The sequence below is a fragment of the Equus przewalskii genome, unplaced genomic scaffold, assembly GCF_037783145.1.
Source record: "Equus przewalskii isolate Varuska unplaced genomic scaffold, EquPr2 ChrUn-3, whole genome shotgun sequence".
NCBI lineage: Eukaryota > Metazoa > Chordata > Mammalia > Perissodactyla > Equidae > Equus > Equus przewalskii.
The window spans coordinates 731,217-751,301 of NW_027228751.1; the positions used below are offsets into that span (position 1 = coordinate 731,217).

At 42.2% G+C, this 20,085-nt stretch overlaps 1 protein-coding gene across 2 annotated transcripts in view; it reads left to right on the forward strand.

The window, feature by feature from the left end:
• The first annotated feature begins 1,391 nt into the window (after positions 1-1,391).
• The window catches only part of ALDH9A1 (aldehyde dehydrogenase 9 family member A1), a 28,520-nt gene continuing 9,826 nt past the window's right edge, over positions 1,392-20,085 (forward strand). Inside the window, exons 1-7 of one of the 2 annotated variants that reach the window (XM_070608170.1) lie at positions 1,392-1,927; positions 3,734-3,879; positions 11,873-12,002; positions 12,754-12,888; positions 14,199-14,395; positions 15,070-15,210; positions 19,881-20,069. In XM_070608170.1, coding sequence (XP_070464271.1) covers positions 1,747-1,927; positions 3,734-3,879; positions 11,873-12,002; positions 12,754-12,888; positions 14,199-14,395; positions 15,070-15,210; positions 19,881-20,069 — 1,119 coding nt within the window. In that variant the 5' untranslated portion in view covers positions 1,392-1,746. Of the gene's footprint in view, positions 1,928-1,991; positions 2,217-3,733; positions 3,880-11,872; positions 12,003-12,753; positions 12,889-14,198; positions 14,396-15,069; positions 15,211-19,880; positions 20,070-20,085 lie in introns of those variants that run through there. The other variant, XM_008514488.2, reaches the window with a different exon arrangement.

Below are 20,085 nucleotides of genomic sequence, written 5' to 3' on the forward strand. Positions count from 1 at the left end.
AGAAATAACAGAATATCCAAATTGGCAATTAATTGCTGTTCATTGAAGTCTCTGTGGCAGATGCATGGGAGTTCAGTATGAAGAATGAACAAGACTGCTTTTGCATAAGATCCCTTAGCTGCCTGGGCCCTTGGGAGGCCTCCAAATGGCCGCACAGAAGGGCTTTTTCCCTCACACCTTTTCATGAAGCCTTTGCTCTTTATCTCCTGTTGGGTAGGCTTCTGTTTGTGCCACTATTTGTCATTAATAGCATTTACATAGCTCTTCTAGAATTTAAAGAGCACCTTCACATCACATTATCCTCTTTTTTTTTTTTTTTTTTTGAGGAAGATTAGCCCTGAGCTAACATATGTTGCCAATCCTCCTCTTTTTGCTGAGGAATACTGGCCCTGAGCCAACATCTGTGCCCATCTTCCTCTATTTTTTCATATGTGGGTCGCCTGCCACGCATGGCTTGACACGCAGTGCGTATGTCTGCACCCGGGATCCGAACCGGCCAACCACGTTCTGCTGAGAACTAACTGCTGGTCAAGAGAATGTGTGAACTTAACCGCTGCGCCACCGGGCAGGGCTGATCCCCATATGTCTCCTTGACAGTCCTTCCCTTACTCTTTAAAATACCTTTTAAAAGTATTAGTATACGCCGGGGTCCAGCCTCGGCAGAGTCCAGGTTCCCGCGGGAGAGAGGGCGTCGGCGAAAGTGTAAGTGCTAGACGTGAGACTCGAAGCAGTTGCAAGCAAGTCCAATTTATTTCAGGGACAGGGTACACTTATATAGGAAAAAAATCACACGAGGTGGTCTAACTATTGTCGTCATGGGAACAATAGGTAAGGGGCAGTGCGTGACTAAAGGTAATAATCAAAGGTGGTTATCTACATACCAGATGTGCAGCATACATATCGATTGTTTAGGAAGAGGTTACATAGTTTCAGGGTCTTCAAAGAAGTTAGGAGGACAGCGAGTATATAATTAACGGAATATAGACCCCCTCATCCTTGGGGGCTGCTGTTTGTTCTTTGAGATATGTTTATTGCTAGTTCTGCCTGTTTTGACAAGGCTTCCAGGACAGAGGGAAGACGTTAATCAGTAATAGGCTTTAGAAAGAAGGACAAAGGACTCTGCTTAAAGAATTATGTTCCCTGGAGAAGTGCCTTGCACGATTCTCCTTCCATTGCCAGACCTTGTCACAATACAATGGCAGCTAGATTGGGGGAATGCTTCCCACAAGTATACATATAAAGAAATGGTGGCTTAATAATACCCAAAGTAATATTCCTGGCACTCTAATCCTCTAATCCTTTCTTTAGACAGTAGGATCAAGAGTGAGATCCTAAGATAATTATATGCAATTATGTACCCGAAAACTCTTGCAAAGTACTACGCAAATATTGATCTGGAAGAAGTCCCTGGACAGCTAGAAAGGGAGCGCGCGCGCGCGTGTGTGCGTGTGTGCGTGTGTGTGTGTGTGTGTGTGTGTGTGTGTGTGTGCTGTGGAGCACCCTGGGGTAAAGCCCCATCCTTCCGCCTAAGCGAAGGCCTGACAGGGACCGCGGAGAAGCCGAGTAACTGTCCCCCCAAACGTCTGCCCTCCCCGCCCTGGAAGGCCCCGCCCTTGCCCGGGGACCCATTAACTCCGCTCCCGCACTTCAACACCCGGAAGACCACCGCGGACACTGCCTCCCCGCCGGCCGCGCGAGCCCCGAGGCCCCGCCCCCCTTGCAGCCTCTGCCTCCCGGCGGCTCCCCATGTTTCTCCGAACGAGTGTGGCCGCGCTCACTCCTCTTTTCCACGCTCTTCGGTCTGCTCCTGTCGCCGCCATGAGCACTGGCACCTTCGTCGTGTCGCAGCCGCTCAATTACCGCGGCGGGGCCCGCGTGGAGCCGGTGGACTCGTCCGGCATCGAGAAGGCGTTCGAGCCGGCAACGGGTAACGGGACGGAGACCGAGACCGGCGGCAGGGCCGGGACGGCGGGCCGGGGCCGCGGGCGGCCGGGGGAGTGGCGGGGCCGGGCGCGGCTGGAGCTCCCCGCCTCTGCGGTGCGCTCGTTCTCCTGCCCTGAACCCTCCTGTAGTGCGTTCAGCAGACGTTTGTTGAACACGGATAAGGGGCCGTGTAAAGTGTAAGGTGGTCTGTAATAGGCAGCGGACGATTCCGTGCAAGCACGAGTGCGTCTGGCCAGGGACACGAAGGGAGTCGGGGGAAACTGGGAAAGCTGGTGAGTTGGGTTCTGGCGTCATGAGTAATTTCACAACGGCCTGAACAGAGAGTCCACAAAGCCCCGGTGCGTGAGGTTGTGCCTTTGTTAATTATTAAGAAATTAAAGCTGAGACTGCATTAATGTCTTCAACCGTGTGCAAAGAAGAGGATTTCCAGAAGGACGCGGCAGAAAATGAACATTGTGTCGAGGATGGAGGAGCACACGCAGATGATTCTAATGAGCGTGAATGAGGCCTTTGTTGCATCCCCTAGTGTTAAAATATTTCTAGACGTGAATCAGAGTTGGGAAAGGGAGAAAAACCCTGCTTGTTTCCAGTGTGAAATGTGTGCCGAGCACCGTGCCCCAGATTTCCTCTGGGAACACTAAAGATCACAAAGTTAAGGAGGAAGCGGTTTTTTGTTTTGCTTTGGTTTTTTGTGTGTTTGTTTTGCTGGGTTTTATCGAATATTTGTGGGGAGAAATATGTAAATGTTTTGTGCAAACCAGTATGGTATGTAGCCGAGGATGAAACTGGATTGCAAGGGACTGGAGACTTTAGGACTGACCAATGGTACTAAACCACAGAGCAGTAACTTGTCAGAGCAGAAAGGGCCACAGAGAGCATCATGTTCTTTAGGAGACAGCCTCTTTGTCCCCACCGCTATATTGAAACAAAAGAAAGAAAAATTGCTCTTATTTAATTACCTACAATGTGTGCTAATCCTTAGCCACTGTGTTTACCACCTGGCTATTCAAGTTTGTAACAGAAATTTCAGGTTTGTGAAATCTCTCTGAAAGGTGCAGAGTCCCAGGAGTTCCTGTGAGAGGGGAACAGAACTGATGACTTGACATACTTAAAGAATTTTTGTTGGTAGAGTCAGTCACACCTCTTGGGTCTAGAAAAACGGGTCATTTCATATTTTGCCTCAGAATAGCCATAGGGAATAAGGTAGGAATAAGAAAAGGAGAGACTGGATTTTTTTATATTTGAGAAAGAAGTGTTCTTTTAGGGATATGTTTTCCTGATACTGCTGTTTATTAACCATGTTCATCAAGTATTAGTAGTATAATATAATTTATGTAGATCACAGACCAGGGATTTAAAATCAGCTTTCATAACCGAGGAGACAGTTTCAACTTTGCTGTTGCAAGACCCTGAGATTCTCGAACATTGTTAAGGAGCATTGTAGAATAATTGATAGGAAGTTAATGGTAGTAAACCCAGCTGTGAAATAGATGAGGGCAGGGGTTCTCAACCCGAAGTTCATGGTGTGCTTAGGGCAAAGAACACTATCTTTCTGTAATTCTGTGATATGGTTAAGTACATTTTTCTGGAGAAAAGTCTGCAACTTCTATTAGATTTTTAAAGGGATCAGTGATCTCAAAATTGAGTAAAGAACTGCTGGTATAGGGGTGGTTACTGAATCAAACCATACTTAAAAACAAGAAGGGGATCACTAAAAAGAAATCTGAATACACAATACTTTCATGTGTGGCAACAGTATGAGAAAACACTGACTTGCCCATCCTTACAGGCCGAGTGATAGCTACTTTCGCATGTTCTGGAGAAAAGGAAGTAAATTTGGCTGTTCAGGATGCAAAGGCTGCCTTTAAAATATGGAGTCAGAAATCTGGCATGGAGCGTTGCCGAATCCTTTTGGAGGCTGCCAGGATAATAAGGGTATGTTTTCATTTATTCTCCTCTGGAAAAGTCCTCTCACATTCTTCTGAGGGTTCTTTGTGATGATTTGCAGGTACACTTTGATGCACCATTAGGTTATACCTTCTTCATGAAATCGAAAAATATTTCCATATGCCCACCTTGGTATATAAAACAGGCTTTCATTCGGTAGTTCCTGTCTGGATCTGGGCTCTTTGTGACCTCTCCTTGGCAGATTTTCTTTTCCATCTTTGTTTGAGTTATAATGTATCCTTTGTAGCTTGTCTCCTTTTCTTTTCGTCTATGTGTCCTTGGTTCCTTTATGCTTTTCCTCTGATGACTCTTAAGTCTTTCTTTTTCAGGTTTATTTTCTATCTTAATTGCCTGGAAAGATTTCATAGATTCTTAGATGTTCTCCTCTTAAAAAACAAAGTTAAACCGTTTACAGTTTTAAAAAGCAAAAGTGCCGGATACTCATTACAGAAAATTAGAAAATTCTGAAGGATATACACCAAAAGATGAATCATGGGTATCTTCGATGGTAGGACTGTGGTAATTTTTTTCTCGTAAGTGTGTAAAGTCAGAAACTGTGAAGGGTCTGAGAGTGACCCAGCTTCCAAGAGTGTGTCTTCTGATAGAAGACATGAAGTTTCTGGATTAGAGAAAGAGATGGTTTCTTACTCACAGCAAAATGCAGCAGCCAGGGCAATACCTTAGCACTAGTTTTCTGAGCCTCAGTCCCCATGGGATGATGCAGTGAGAGCTGGTGTTACCCTGTTGCAGTGGGTTGCACCACAGAAGAGGAACCCTATTATATATAATAGGGTCCAATTGTATATAGGATCTGCTGTCACATCTGCCCATCCTTTCCTCTGGAGAGAGAGATTGCTCATGAAGCAGATCTCCTCCAGGGTTAAGGGGGAAGTGTCACTAGGATTATTATTCTGGAATGTAAGCAAATGTGTCCAGAAGAGGAAGTAGAGAGCTTTATATCTCCACATCTCTACCAAGTCAAGTCTGTATCTTTAGGGACACAGTATCTCTGCCTTCCAAGGCCCTTGCTTTTCTTTTTTTTCTTTTTTGAGGAAGAGTAGCCCTGAGCTAACTGCTGCCAATCCTCCTCCTTTTTTTCTTCTTGTTCTTTTTTTTTTTTGCTGAGGAAGACTGGCCCTGAGCTAACGTTCATTCCCACCTTCCTCTACTTTATATGTGGGACGCCTGCCACAGCAAGGCATGCCAGGCAGTGCCATGTCCGCACCCGGGATCCGAACCAGCAAACCCCGGGCTGCTGAAGCACAACGTGCAAACTTAACTGCTGAGGCCCTTGCTTTTCAAACAACTTGCTTGGGTCCTTTGCTTAGAAAGCCTGGACCATGCAGAAGTGTCAAAATATTGATGGAGAATTTTCTCCCAACAAAATGTCTTCCCCTATTATTAAAAATTTATTTTCAGTTTGATAGACCAAAAGTGATAACAAAGCTGATAATTTATTATTTTAATTTTGTCTTTCACTTTTTCCTATGACATAAGCATTTAGAGTTGTGTCTTCTTTTAATTTAATTTAATTTTTTATTTTTACTTTTGTTTTTATAGCAGTAACATTGGATTATAACATTACATAGCTTTCAGATGTACATCATAAGATATTTTGAATTCTGGGTAGATTACATCATGTTCACCACCCAAAGACTAATTATAATCCATCACCGCGCACAAGTGCCTAATCACCATTTTCTCCCTCCCCCTCCCCCTCTGGTAACCATCAGTCCAGTCTGTGTTGCTGTGTGTGTGTTTGTCGTTGTTTTTGTCTTCTCCTTATGAGTGAGATCATATGGTATTTGACTTTCTCCCTCTGACTTATTTCACTTAGCATAATACCCTCATGGTCCATCCATGTCGTCACAAATGGCTGGATTTCTAGAGTTATGTCTTCTTAAGAATTAGCACCTTGATCATTTTGGATAATTTCCATCATTACGCCCCAGGTTCAGCAGCCTTTTCTTGTGTAGTGTCTAATCTGCGGTTAATCCCATCCAGTCTATTTTTCATCTCCAGATGTCCAATTTGGGTCTTTCTGTGTTTTTTTTATGTGTCTCATGTCTCTCCTTAACATGCTCATGTTTTCCTCTGCCTTCTTGAACACATGCAATATAGGTATAATAATGTTTAATATCTTTGTCTGCTAGTTCTATTATCTGTCATCTCTGGATCTGTTTCTGTTGATTGGTTTTTCTTCCTGGTTACGTGTTATATAACTATATATATATATATATATACACTTTTTGCATGCCTAGTAATTTTTGATCACTACACGTTGTGAATTTTCTTTTTACCTTTTTTTCTGAGTTCATAATAGTTTATATCAATGTGAGATTTCAGTTATACATTGTTTCTTGACTGCCACCATAGAAGTGCTCCCCTTCACCCCCACTGCCCACCCCTGACCCCGCTTTCCCTGGTAACCACTGAATTGTTTTCTTTGTCCATGTATTTGTTTATATTCCACATATGAGTGAAATCATCTGGTGTTTGTCTTTCTCCGGCTGGCTTATTTCGCTTAGCGTAATTCCCTCCACGTCCTTCCATGTTATTTCAAATGGAATGAATTTGTCTTTTTTTTATTGCTCGATAGTATTCCATTGTATATATATACCACATCTTCTTTATCCTGATAGTCATTGGTTGATGGGCACTTGGGTTGCTTCCATGTCTTGGCTATTGTGAATAGTGCTGCAGTGAACACAGGGGTCATGTGTTACTTTGGATGGTTGATTTCACATTGTTTGGGTAGATACCCAGTAGTGGGATAGCTGGGTCATGTGGTGGTTCTATTTCTAGTTTTTTGAGGACTCTCCATACTGTTTTCCACAGTGGCTGCACCAGTTTGCATTCCCACCAGCAGTGTGAGAGAGTTCCCTTTTCTCCACACCCTCTCCAACATTTGTTATTTTTAGTCTTAGTGATTATAGCCCTTTTAACAGGCATAAGGTGGTATCTTAGTGTAGTTTTGATTTGCATTTCCCTGATGATTAGTGATGTTGGACATGTTTTCATGTTTTTATTGGCCATCTGTTAGACCTTGTGAATTTTATGTTGTTGGTTGCTGAATATCCTTGTACTTTAAAAAATATTCTTGAGCTGTGTTCTGGGATACAGTGAAGTTACTTGGAATCAGTTCAATCCTTGCAAGGCTTGATTTTATGCTTTGTTAGGTGTGACCAGAGCAGCTAATTTTTCCCCACTACTGAGTACCCTTCTGAATACTTAACCCAATGCTCTGTGTATTAGTGAGGTTTCTCTCTCCCTGGCTAGTGGGAACACGAACTATTCCTGGCCCCGTGTGAGTTCTGGGGATTTTTTTCACCGTCTTTATTGGTTAGTTCTTTTGCTGGCCTTGGGTAGTTTCCTCACATTGATCATTGTGGAGGACTGTGCACATCTCTGGGGTTCTCTTTCTGTGCAGCTCTCCTCTCTCCCGTACTCAGCCTTGCAGACTGTTGCCATCATATCGTCCCGAACTCCCAACCTGTCTCCTCAACTTGAGGTGTCTGTTGGGCCCCACCTAAGGCTTCTTCCCTGCTCTGTGACCTTTCCAGGCAGTAAGCTGTGTTGTTGGTTTCCCCCTCAAGGATCACTGACCTGAGCTGCCTCACGTCCAGTGTCTGAAAATTGTTGTTTGCTGTATTTTGTCTGATGTTTTCAGTTGCTTAAGGTGGAGAGTAAATCTGGTCCCTATTCCTCCGCCTTTGCTGCAAGCCCATTGATTCTTAGAGAAAATGAATATATATATTTTTTGTATGTTCCCTGATCTTATGTTCCCCCTTTTACTTTGAATCTTTTGGTACTTTTATCATATTATAGAGATCTTATTGACAGGCCCCAATCATTCCTCAGTTGGGGTCTCCTTATGAGAGTAGCTATCATTTGGCTTAAAAGGAGAGAGAAGATCTTATTTAAAACTATGACAGCACTGTTCAAATAAAAGAAAAGGTCGTGTGTGTAGATTATGCACCTGCTTCAGCCCTACCCCGGATCAGTCCATCTTTTACCCCGCCACCAGAGGGATCTTCCTAAAAGTGCACGTTTGATCGTGGCCCTCCTTGGCTAAAACTTCCGATGGCCCTCCCCTCCTTACATGGCCCATTAGGTCCTCTGGATCAACCCTTGTTTCTCCAGCCTCATTTCCTTCTCCTCTTCACATACAACGAGCCCCAGTGGTCGTTCTTCCTCTGCCGTGTGTGTATTCTCACATCCCATGCTTTTGTACTTGCTGTGATGCGGTACTCCTTGGAGAGCTTCTCCAGCTTCATCATCCCTAGAGGACTTTCCCTCGCCTCCCTAGGCTGAGTCTGGTGCTGTTCCTTTGTTTCTCTTGCCTCTTGGACTTATGTCTGTCGCATTTAATAGGCTGTGTTGTTATTATTGGTTTATTGCCTTCTTTCCCCTTTACACTCTTAATGTCCCTGAGCAAATGGCCTACCTGCCTGTCTTCCTTTCTTTATTCCTCCGTCTCTCCCTTTCTTTGTTTCTGAAATCTCCATCTATTATGTTGCGTGTGAGCCTTAGACTATAATTGATAACCTTTCACCTTTGTTGAAATTTAGCATTACTCCTGTAAAACAATTCTTGCCCCTATTTTCCTCCCGTTAGCACTTTCCCCTTCTGAGAGAGAAGGGGAAAATGAGTTAGATGTAAGGAGAATGTGTAGCACACTCCAGGTTGGTGGGGAGACCAGAGTGAAGGATGCTAGAACTGGTTGTGAGGTTATCAAAGGTGAAACAAAAGCTTGTCCCTTGCTTGTAAGCAGATGCAAGGCTTTATACAGTTAGTACTGAACAGAAATGGGTTACCTTTATAAAAAAATTTCTATGATGTGCAAGGTGCTTTTATGCATGATTGTATTTAAATATCAAAAACATCTTGAAATGTAGCTGTTATTTAACTTAGTAACAAGTGAGGAAACAGACTCAGAAAGGTTCAGTGGCTTGTCTAAGGTCGTATCACTAGTAAGTGGAAGAGCTGGTCTGTTCACCTTCGAAGCCTGTGACTTTTTTGCTGAGCTCTGGCTCTTGAAGCAGGCGGGGGCTTGGGCTTGTCAGGATTCTGATGAGTGTTTCTTTGCTCATACGGCGGTCTTATAAAAGCTCGACACGGCCTGCTGAGAGATGTAAAGTGGAGGAGAAAGGCCAGGCACCTGCCCTTTGTTTCTTGTCTTTCATCCCAATGGACGCCTGTCCGGTCGTGTTCTAAAGCAGCGTGGTTTAGAGGAGGACGGTGTTAGATACAAGGCACACGTGTCCCAAGAGATACGTGTAGCTCTGTGTGGTTATGGGGGACAATCTTATTTTGTGATTCCCCTTCTTGCTCTGCCCTCTTAATTCCAGGAGGGTAAAGGAATCCCATTTTCCCTAAAGCAATATTAAGTGTTAGTAGAGACTTTAGTAGATCTAAACTATCCAAGTGGGACTCCTTGTTAATCTTTGTCAGGGACGTTTTTTTGGTGATCCTTATATGGTATATCAAAAGATCTCACAGTGGACTTTTAGAAATAACCTTTTCTGAGGGTAGAGGATGATGGAATAAGACAGGGAAAAATCTCAAGTGGCCAACCAGTAAATTGAATTTTCGCTGCGAGTCGAAACCTTGAAACAGTCTTCAAAGCTGATTGCCTGTCCATTGTTTACCAAAAAAAAAATCTCAAGGGGCCATTCCTGAGGCTGAGTGGTTAAGTTTGCCTGCTCTGCTCATGGCCTGGGGTTTCTCCAGTTCGGATCCTGGGCGTGGACATGGCACCACTCATCAGGCCATACTGAGGCGGCGTCCCACATAGCACGGCCAGAGGAGCTCACAAATAGAATGTAGAACTATGTACTGAGGAGGCTTGGGGAGAAGAAGGAAAAAAAAAAAAAAAAGATTGGCAACAGATGTTAGCTCAGGTGCCAATCTTTAAAAAAAATCTCAAGAGAATAAAGCTTCCTATTCTTAGTAAATATTACAAGGCTTTGCAGCAATAGTCACAGGTTACTTCCTATCTGTTCATCTTGTACTAACGCAGAAGCCAACAGCGTTTCACTTTTGCCAGTTTAATATTTCTTCATGTGTTGAAAATGGAGTGTACTGTTCCGTCAGTTTCTTCATGCCGACTAGTGAACCAGAACTGACTTCCTCTTGGGCTCTAGTTGGCCTCTTGCATTCTAGAAAGGAAGTTTAAGCTGCTCATGGTTGATCCTGCTTTTGGAAGACTGTTTCATGTTAATCATACTCAACGAACTCAAGAATGGGGAATAATTTATACCTGGTTTAAGAACTGATGCCTGTTTACCCCCTAGGTACCCTTTTTCCAGTATCAGTGTAACTGGGAAACAAGTTAAGTGTTAAGAGGTTGTTTTGGGCCAGCCCCGGTGGCCTAGTGTTAGGTTTGGTGCACTCCACTTTGACCGTGCGGACCTACACCACTTGTCTATCAGTGGTCGTTCTGTGGCAGTGGCCTACATACAAAATAGAGGAAGATTAGCAACAGATGTTAGCTCAGGGCAAATCTTCCTCAGGAAAAAAAAAAGATTGTTTTGGTGAGTATAGAATCAGGGGAAGAGAAAGTGAATTGTTGGTTTAAAAGACAATTTGGTTTAAACCATGTGGCTTTTTTTTTTGGTTTGTTTGAGGAAGATTAGCCCTGAGCAAACTACTGCCAATCCTCCTGTTTTTGCTGAGGAAGACTGGCCCTGAGCTAACATCTGTGCCCATCTTCCTCTACTTTATATGTGGGACGTCTACCACAGCATGGCGTGCCAAGCCGTGCCATGTCCACACCTGGGATCTGAACCAGCAAACCCTGGGCTGCTGAGAAGTGGAACATGTGAACTTAACCACTGCGCCACCAGGGCGGCCCCTAGACTATGTTTGAATGTGGACAAATTATCTCTTCTGAAGGAACATGTCTACTTAGTAATTTATTTAGAACTTACTAACTTTTTCTTTTAGAAGTAAATTCTTTGGGGCCTGCCTATACCTAGCTGTATATCTTAGTTGCAGGTTCTTCTAGTTGCGGCATGTGGGATGCTGCCTCAGCATGGCTTGATGAACAGTGCTATGTCCACGCCCAGGATTCAAACTCGCAAAATCCCAGGCCGCTGCAGTGGAGCGCGCAAACTTAACCACTTGGCCACAGGGCTGGCCCCTACTTAGCTTTTTTTAAAGATTGGCACCTGAGCTAACAACTGTTGCCCATCTTTTTTTTTGTTTTTTTCTGCTTTATCTCCCCAAACCCTCCCATACATAGTTGTATATCTTAGTTGCAGGTCCTTCTAGTTGTGGGATGGGGGACGCTGCCTCAACGTGGCCTGATGAGCGGTGCCATGTCCGCGCCCAGGATCCGAACCCTGGGCCGCCGTAGCGGAGCGTGTGAACTTAACCACTCGGCCATGGAGTTGGCTCCTCAAACCTTTCTAAAGTTTATCCTTGGATCATCTCGAGCTTCTCTAAGTTGTGTGGGCTACAACTGGAAACAATATTTGAGAAGAGAATCGATGAGTACTGAGCACTAGAAAATAATTATATTTATGACTTTAACGTGCTGCCTTTCTTTGGGTGAATTAAAGCCGTGTGTGAATATAATCTCTTAGATGCCAATTGTGTGTTTGGTTACTCTGTATAATTTTCCTAAGGACTATTCTCTGTTTCTCTATACATGCAAACATATGTGCACGTATGTATACATATTTATAGACGTATACATACATAATAATCATTTCTCAAAACATTCCTTTTCTAACTGACCTTGAAATGAGGTATTGGTCTTAAATCTTTGACAGTTAACTTGAGGGGGAGAACAGGACTGCTATTTAGCAAGAGCTTTTATCTCTCTTCCAAATGTAACATTACCATTTCTTTTATTTTCATTTAAAGTGCAAGCTGTTTCAGTTTTTAAAATTGGGCCATGTGTTCTGTTTGAGTGGTGAATGTGTTGAGGTGTGTGGTAACGTGTCTTAAATCTAGTCTTCGGTTTTACCCCAAGGAACGGAGGGATGAAATTGCCAAGGTGGAGACCATCAACAATGGCAAGTCCATCTTCGAGGCCCGCTTCGACATTGACATTTCCTGGCAGTCCCTGGAGTACTATGCAGGCTTGGCTGCATCCATGGCTGGTAAGCCCTCACCTGGCCCTCTGTGACCAGCTGACGAGAAGGCAGAAGAGCAGAGCCTAATGGCACAGGGTAAAGATTTGGGTTTAAGACAGGTCTGGATTAAAATTGTAGGTTCATCACTCTCTCCTTGGGTGACACTGGGAATTACTTTATCTTTCCTTGTTTAATGGAGATAGTAATCCCTGTCTCCTTGATTATCATAAGGCTTCAATGAGATAATGTATATAAAGCACCTAGCCTGGTACCTGAGCTTTAGATCAAGTTGTTGAAAAACCAGTTCTTGCAAGAATCAGCGAGTGCATCGTATTTACTAGTTTTACCTATTTAGCAAAAAAATGTTCATCTACTGTTTATGAAGTTTACCACAGTTCATGTTGGATGGTTTAACAGCAAGAGGAGGGCTTGGGGAGCCAGAAGTCTGAGGTTTTAAGGTCCTCAGACTCTGCTGCTGTCTCCCATCATTTCCATTTCATTTCATCTGTGTTGTCTATTGGACACCCAGTAGATTTTTGGAAAATTATATTAAGTTGATGAACATGGGTTTGAAGGCTAGAAAGGATTCTTTTTGTGGAGAGAACGTGCGGAAGCAGTGTAAGAATGAAACGAATGAAAGAATGGAGATAAGGTGAGCCCGCTGTCCTGGGAGCAGCGAGGAGGCTGGTCTGACTGGAGTGCCAGGTGAGTACAGGTGTTGGTGAAGTCTTAAGAAAGCAGTACTGCCTCCTTCTTGACTCCTCTCTTTCCCCTTTAGGCGAACATATCCAGCTCCCAGGAGGATCCTTTGGTTATACCAGAAGAGAACCACTTGGCGTGTGTGTGGGAATAGGAGCCTGGAACTACCCCTTTCAGATTGCCTGCTGGAAGTCTGCTCCAGCTTTAGCTTGTGGTAAGAATGAATTATTCCACCACTTGTGAGTGTCTGTTCTCTCCCCATTTTCTGCCCCTTACTTGTCCACACACATACCCACACTTCACATCAGAAGGGGCCTGTGTTGGGCATAGAAAGCCTCAGAGGACGTGGGTTCATTCCTGCCCTGCCCCTTATTAAGCTTACCTTGTAGGTTATGCACACAGATCATGTCTATATATTCCCATTTTTATTTATCTAATTTATTTTTGTTTATGGAAAGAAAGAAAGTTGATTTTGGTATTGACGGTCTTATTTATTTTTTTTACTGAGGAAGATTAGCCCTGAGCTAACATCCATTGCCAATTTTCCTCTTGTTTTTTGCTTGTGGAAGATTCACCCTCAGCTAACATCTGTGCCAGTCTTCCTCTATTTTGTATGTGGGATGCCACCATGGCATGGCTGATAAGTGGTGTAGGTCTGTGCTTGGGACCCAAACCTGTGAACCTGGGCCGGTGAAGCAGAGTGCACCGAACCTAACCACTGTCCCAATGGGCTAGCCCTTGGACGTCTTATTTTTCACTGTCAAATCAAATTAGATTTGTGCTGCTTGAAAGTTCTCTTCCTTTCTGGACAAGGATTCTGGACATGGATTTCTCTGTAGAGGCAGCACGGAAGTTTGACTTCTTTTGGAAAGCAGAAGATAAACTTCCTGCTTCGTTTGTGTCTTAAGAGAGATGATTAACAAGGCTTCCATCAGAGAAGCTTTGGCTGATTGACCTGAAGAGTTTTCTCGTAATATTTAAACTGAAGAATCTGTGGGAAAAGATGATTTATTATATCTCAGAAAAAACTGTAAGGTTAAAAAAGCATTACTATTATAACATTGTATTGAAATGCAGCTTTTTTCTTGTTGCCACTTCCTGTTCTTCTTTCTGCGTATTCCTGGGTGACAGAGGAGAAATTAATTAAGTCACTAGTTCTGGGGACTCTCCTTGAGATTGTTAACCTTTCCAATCTTCAGTTTCAAGTTTTGTAAAATAGAACTAATTGTACCTACTTCATGCTGCTCTTGCAAGTGCCAAATTACTGATCTGGGGGAAGGCCCCGACATGCAAGTCTAGGGTATCAGTGGTCAAGACTGGGCACGTGTGTGCCTTGGGGTCTGTTTAATGAGAGAAACAAAGGTGGGAAAAACAAGATATGTTAACTTCTTAATAAGATTTTTGGCCCCAGATTTGATGGGGGAACAGGAAACAGTTGGAGTTGTTCTTGACTTGTCCTCTAGTCCTGTCCTCCGAGGATCACCGGTCTTAAAAAGTCTCTGTTTGTGTCTTGGGTTTGTGCAGGTAACGCCATGATCTTTAAGCCGTCTCCCTTCACACCTGTGTCTGTCTTGCTGCTGGCTGAAATCTATACTGAGGCTGGCATGCCTCCTGGGCTCTTCAACGTGGTGCAAGGAGGGGCTGCCACAGGCCAGTTTCTGTGTCAGCATCACGATGTGGCCAAAGTCTCCTTCACTGGAAGTGTGCCCACTGGCACGAAGGTGAAGATAAAACTAGTATTAATTTACACACATGGCATCTCGATACGGCAGCGTCAGGCCTGCCCAGAGTGTCTGTTGGAGGCTTATCTTCTGATCTCACCTACTTGAACTGGGAGGGGCCCTAGGTATTATTGGCAAAGGTCTGGAGCGGGAAAAGGGAACACACTCAGGGTGGTGAGCACAGCAGACTGGTGATAGGCCCGCTGGTGACAGAAGTCATCAGCTGCTGCCTGTGTCTGAGAGCTCAGGGCCTGGGCTGCCACTTCTCTTGTCTGGTGACTTACCTCATCTATAGCAGCCACTTCAGAAAGAAGAGTATTTTCTCAGCTTATTTCAGATTCATTGTTTTGATCTTAACGTGTGCTCTGAGCTCCATCAGCCTTGAACACAGGAGCAGTAATTCAAAAGAGTTTCTGCCCATGACAGTCAGGGGAATGGACAGTGATTTTAAAATGAATTCCCTCTCTTCAGAACATCGAGTGCAGTTCTGTGGATTCTCTTCAGTGTGCTGGAAAAGGATATTTTAAATAGGCAAAGGGCAAAGTGTACTGAGAAGAACAAGGCTGCAGGTCATGCATAGTTCAAGGTGGCTTTGGAGGTTCAGGGTCTGGTTTACCCAGCATGTGATCTCATTTGTGTCAAACTTCTGAATGCTTTTGTTGCTGTTCTGTAAGATCATGGAGATGTCAGCGAAAGGAATCAAACCTGTTACCTTGGAACTTGGAGGCAAATCTCCACTGATCATCTTCTCAGACTGTGATATGGAGAATGCTGTGAAGGGGGCGCTGATGGCCAACTTCCTCACGCAAGGCGAGGTACGTACCTATCCCAGGGAGAGGTTTCATAGGAATCTCCACCCTTCCAGCCAACAGCACGTTTGAAAGTCTCTTATTTTGAAATGGTTTCAGACTTACAGAAAAGTTGCACCAACAGGACGAAGAATTCCCGTGTACCTTTGATCCAGGTCCCTCACATGTTAACATTTCATCACATTCACTTTGTCCTTCTCTTTATCTGTCTGGATGTACATACGCATGTTAAATTTTTTCTGAACTGCTTGCAAGTTGCAGGAATAAGACCCCTAACCTCAAAATATTTATATGTATTTCCAAAAAACGAGTGCAATCTCTTACATAAGCACAGTCCACTTGCTAAAGTCAATAACTTAATATAGTGCTATTACTCAATCCACAGCCCTTATTTAGATTTTGCCATTTTATTTGACTAATGTCCTTTTAGTAAAAGAAAACTTTTTTTTCTGATCCAAAATCTAATCCAGGAAGACATATTACATTTAGCTGTCATGTCTCCTTAAGTCTGGAACAGTTCTTCCGTCATTCATATCTTTCGGGACTTTGACGTTTTTGAAGACTACAGGCCATTTATTTTGTGGGATGTCCCTCATTTGGGGTCTGTCTGGTGTTTCCACTTGATTAGATTCAAGTTATATATTTTTGGCAAGAAAAACACCAAAAAAGTGATGTTTTGTCCTTCTCAGCAGTGTTGTTAACTTTAATCGCTTGCTTAAGATGGGTTTTCACTGCAAAGTTACTGTTTCTTCTTTTATAGTTAATAAGTGTCATGTAGGAGATGGCGCAAGGCTATCCTGTCCCTCATCCCACTTTCACCCACTAGGTTGAGCACCCTTTGATGATTTTTGCTGGAGGTAGTTTTTATTATGGTGGTCTTCAAATGATGGTTTTCCAATTCTGTTATACCTTCTACATGTATTTAGTTCTGTTGTAAGAAATACTTTTCCCTTCTCCCTGTTTGTTTCCTATTCATTTGTCTTTATCGTGGATTCTTGAATTGAATTATGGACCCATGGATTCTTACTTCATTCTGTGGGTTATAACTCATTACTATCGTTATTTATTTTGATGCTCAAATAATTTCAGATTAAGCTAGTGGGAGCCCCTTTCTGTGACCTTATGATATGTTCTCATTATTTTGTTTTTAGCACTTCTTTACTTTCTGGCATAGTAAGGTGTTCTAGACCCATCTTATGCTTTCCCTGGCCAAGCTGTGGAGTCAGCCATTTCTCTAAGGAGCCTTGGTTCTGTTTAGTGGTAAACGGTATTTAGAAACCATGATCTGGGTGCCAGGTATACTCGTTGCTACTGGGCTATCATTGCTTCTAGGCCCTCTCAGAGGGCAGAGCTAGGAAATAGATGTTTGCATATGTGTATGTACGTAAACACACACACACGCACACACACAGGTCTATTTCTGTATCTATCTGTATTATAACCTGAAGTTCATACAGATATTTCCAATACTATAGGGTTTATTTCAGCCTCTTCTGTTCCATGTTTCTAATTTCCTTTTCTGACAGTGAGAAATTTGGCTCCCATTATCCACAATATATTTATTTAATTACTCAGTCCTAGAACATTTATAATAGTTTCAGATCTGTGATCCTACACCACTGTGAAAAATAAACCTTCTAATTAGAGTTCAAAATTTTTTACAGAGCTTTTTGTCTTAAGTCTGAGGGTATACAGTCATGCATTGCTTGATGATGGGGATGCATTGTGAGAAATTTGGTGGTTTTCTTGTGCGACCATCACAGAGTGTACTTAAGCAAACCTAGATGGTATAGCCTACTACACACCTAGGCGATACGGTACTAATCTTAGGGGAACTACTGGTATATGCGGTCTGTCATTGACTGAAACGTGGCAAATGACTAGTTAAAATTCTGCATTCAAAAGTTAATTGGGTTGGGTCTTCCTTCACCACCCCTTTCAATATGGTTATGATACTCATTTTAAATAAGAAATTTATTTCTACATGTCTTTCATTTGGGGTTTATTTTCCCCCATCCTTGCATATTTAAAAAATTTATTTATTTTGATTAGGTGAAATACTAACATGGTTCTAAATGTCAGAATTTTACCAAAATGCGCACAGAAATGGCAGTTTTCCCCATTCCTTCTTCCTTGGTCCCATTCCTTCCTTCTTTGCCCTCTTCCTGCCGACCCCCTGTAGGTGGCCAGCCTAAGTTGTTTCCGATTTTCCTTCTTGTGTTTCTGTTTACACAAATGAGCAGGTACTTGTGTATTTCCTATTTCCTCCTCTTTCTTATGAAAGATAGCTATTAGAGGCACGTGTTTGCACTTTGCTCTCTTCACCTAATATATCCTGGCAATCACTCCATTTCATTTCAAAGAAAACGTCTTCATTCTCTTTTACAGTTGCATAGTGTAAATCTTTGTGCAGCTGGTATAATTTATCCAACTACTCTTTTGTTTGGGTGTTTAGGCTGTTTCCAGTATTTTGTGATTACAAACCAGTGCTGTGGTGAATAACCTCGTGCATGTGAATTTTTGTATTGTTGGAGATATATTTTCAGAGTAAATTCCTAGCAGTGGTAAATGCATATGTAACTTTTTGTGGCTATGGTTTGTGGTAAAATATACATAACATAAAATTGACCGTGTTAAACATTTTTAGGTGTACAGTTCAGTGTAAGTAAGTATATTCACATTGTTGTGCAACCATCACTACCATCCATCTCCAGAACTCTTCCTCTTACAAGACTGAAACTCGGTGCTCATGAAACAAGAACCCCATTCCCCCTTCCTGCCAGTCGCTGGTAACCACCATTCTACTTTCCTTCTCTATGAATTTGACTACTCTAGGTACCTCATAGAAGTGGAATTATAGTGTTTGTCCTTTTGTGTCTGGCTTATTTCACTTAGCATAATGTCTTTAAGGTTCATCCATGTTGTAACATGTATCAGAATTTTCTTCCATTTTAAGACTGGATAATATTCCATTGTATGTGTATATTACATTTTCTTTATCCATTCATCTGCCGGTGGACATTTTAGGTTATTGTACCTTTTGGCTATTGTGAATAATGCTGCTATGAACATTGGCATACAAATATCTGTTTGAATCCCTGCTTTCACTTCTTTGGGGTATATACCCAGAAGTGGAATTGCTAGATAATATGGTAATTCTGTGTTTAAGTTTTTAAAAAAATGCCATAGTGTTTTCTAGCAGCTGCACCATTTTGCATTCCCGTCAGCAATGCCCAAGGGTTCCAATTTCCCCACATCCTTGCCAATATTTGCTATTTCCTGTTTTTTGATGGTAGTCATCATAATGGATGTGAAATGATATCTCATTGTGGTTTTGATTTGCATTTCCCTAATGATTAGTGATGTTGAGTACATATGTAATTTTATAAGATAGCGCCAAATGCCCCTCCAAATGGGTTGGACCAGTTTGTGTTCCTCCCAACAATGTACGAATGCCTATTTCCTCACGAGGTAAGCAATGGTATTTCACTGTAATTTTAATTTCAATTCTCTAATTACGAATGAGATTGAGCATCTTTTTTAGGCTTAAGGACCATTTATGTGTGTGTATGTACATAAATTTTCCGTAACTTTTGTCCATTTTTAAATTCAACATCCGGTCATTTCCCTCAATTTTTTAAAGTTTCTTTTTTCTTGTTCATATATAGTAAAGTTCACTTTTCTGGTGTATTAAACTATTAGTTTTGATTTTCCTTAAATTTTTATAAGTTATTTAAATATTAGTGATACTACCCTTTATCTGTGGTTACATTGCAAATATTTCCTTCTAGTTTGTCAGTTGTCTTGGCTTTGTTTAGGCTGTTTTTGCTATGCAAAAGATTTTTAATTTTATTTTATCAAATTTATCATTCTTTTTCTTTCATTGCATCAAGATTTTCAGTACTACTTAGAAAATCTTTTTACTACACCTAGGTTATAGAGGAATTCACCTGTATTTTCTTTTGGTAGTTGTATGGTTTCATATTCCATATTCAGATTTCTGATACATTTAGAGTTTATTCTTGTATTTGATGTGAGATATGTATCTGATTTCCCACCAGTTGTTCTAGCACCATTTATTACTAGTTCATCTTTGTTCCAGTGGTTTGAGATTCTACCTGAATCATAAACTGAACGTCCACGAGCACTTGGATCCATTTCTGGACTTCCTTTTCTATTCTGCTGTTCTGATAGCATTTGAACAGTATTTATGTTCATATCTATGGGAGGGTCTAAATAGTCACAATTTGTGATTTTAGAGACATACATTGACTGCGAAATGCTTTGGGGTTTTATTAGGCTCAAGCCCTCAGTTTTTAATCTGTTTTCACTCTTTCACTCCTCTCCTGTTCTCACTTCCTACTCTTAAAATATACAGTCAAAGTGAGCAGCTGATGTGAGCAACTAGGAGAAGTCCTGTGGGTCATATTGATCTATTAATGGCCTTAAGAAAATTTAAACAAACAAAAAGATATAACTTTTATCACAAAAGGCAAACAGTTTCGCTTGTAGGATGCTATGTCCATAATTACATATGTGATCCTATTCAGTATGGGGATAATTTTTAGAAGTGGAACTTTTTTTAAAGAAGTATACTGTCACTTTAAAGGCACTCAGTTTTCCCCCCTTCCCTTTTTTCCTCCTTACTTATGTGTAAATTTGTGTCTGTCCTTTAGGTTTGTTGTAATGGCACAAGGGTATTTGTGCAAAAGGAAATTCTTGATAAGTTTACAGAGGAAGTGGTGAAACAGACCCAAAGGATAAAAATTGGAGATCCCCTTCTGGAAGATACAAGGATGGGTCCCCTGATCAACCGGCCACACCTGGAGCGAGTCCTCGGGTTTGTTAAAGTGGCAAAGCAGCAGGTGAGAAACAAGTGGA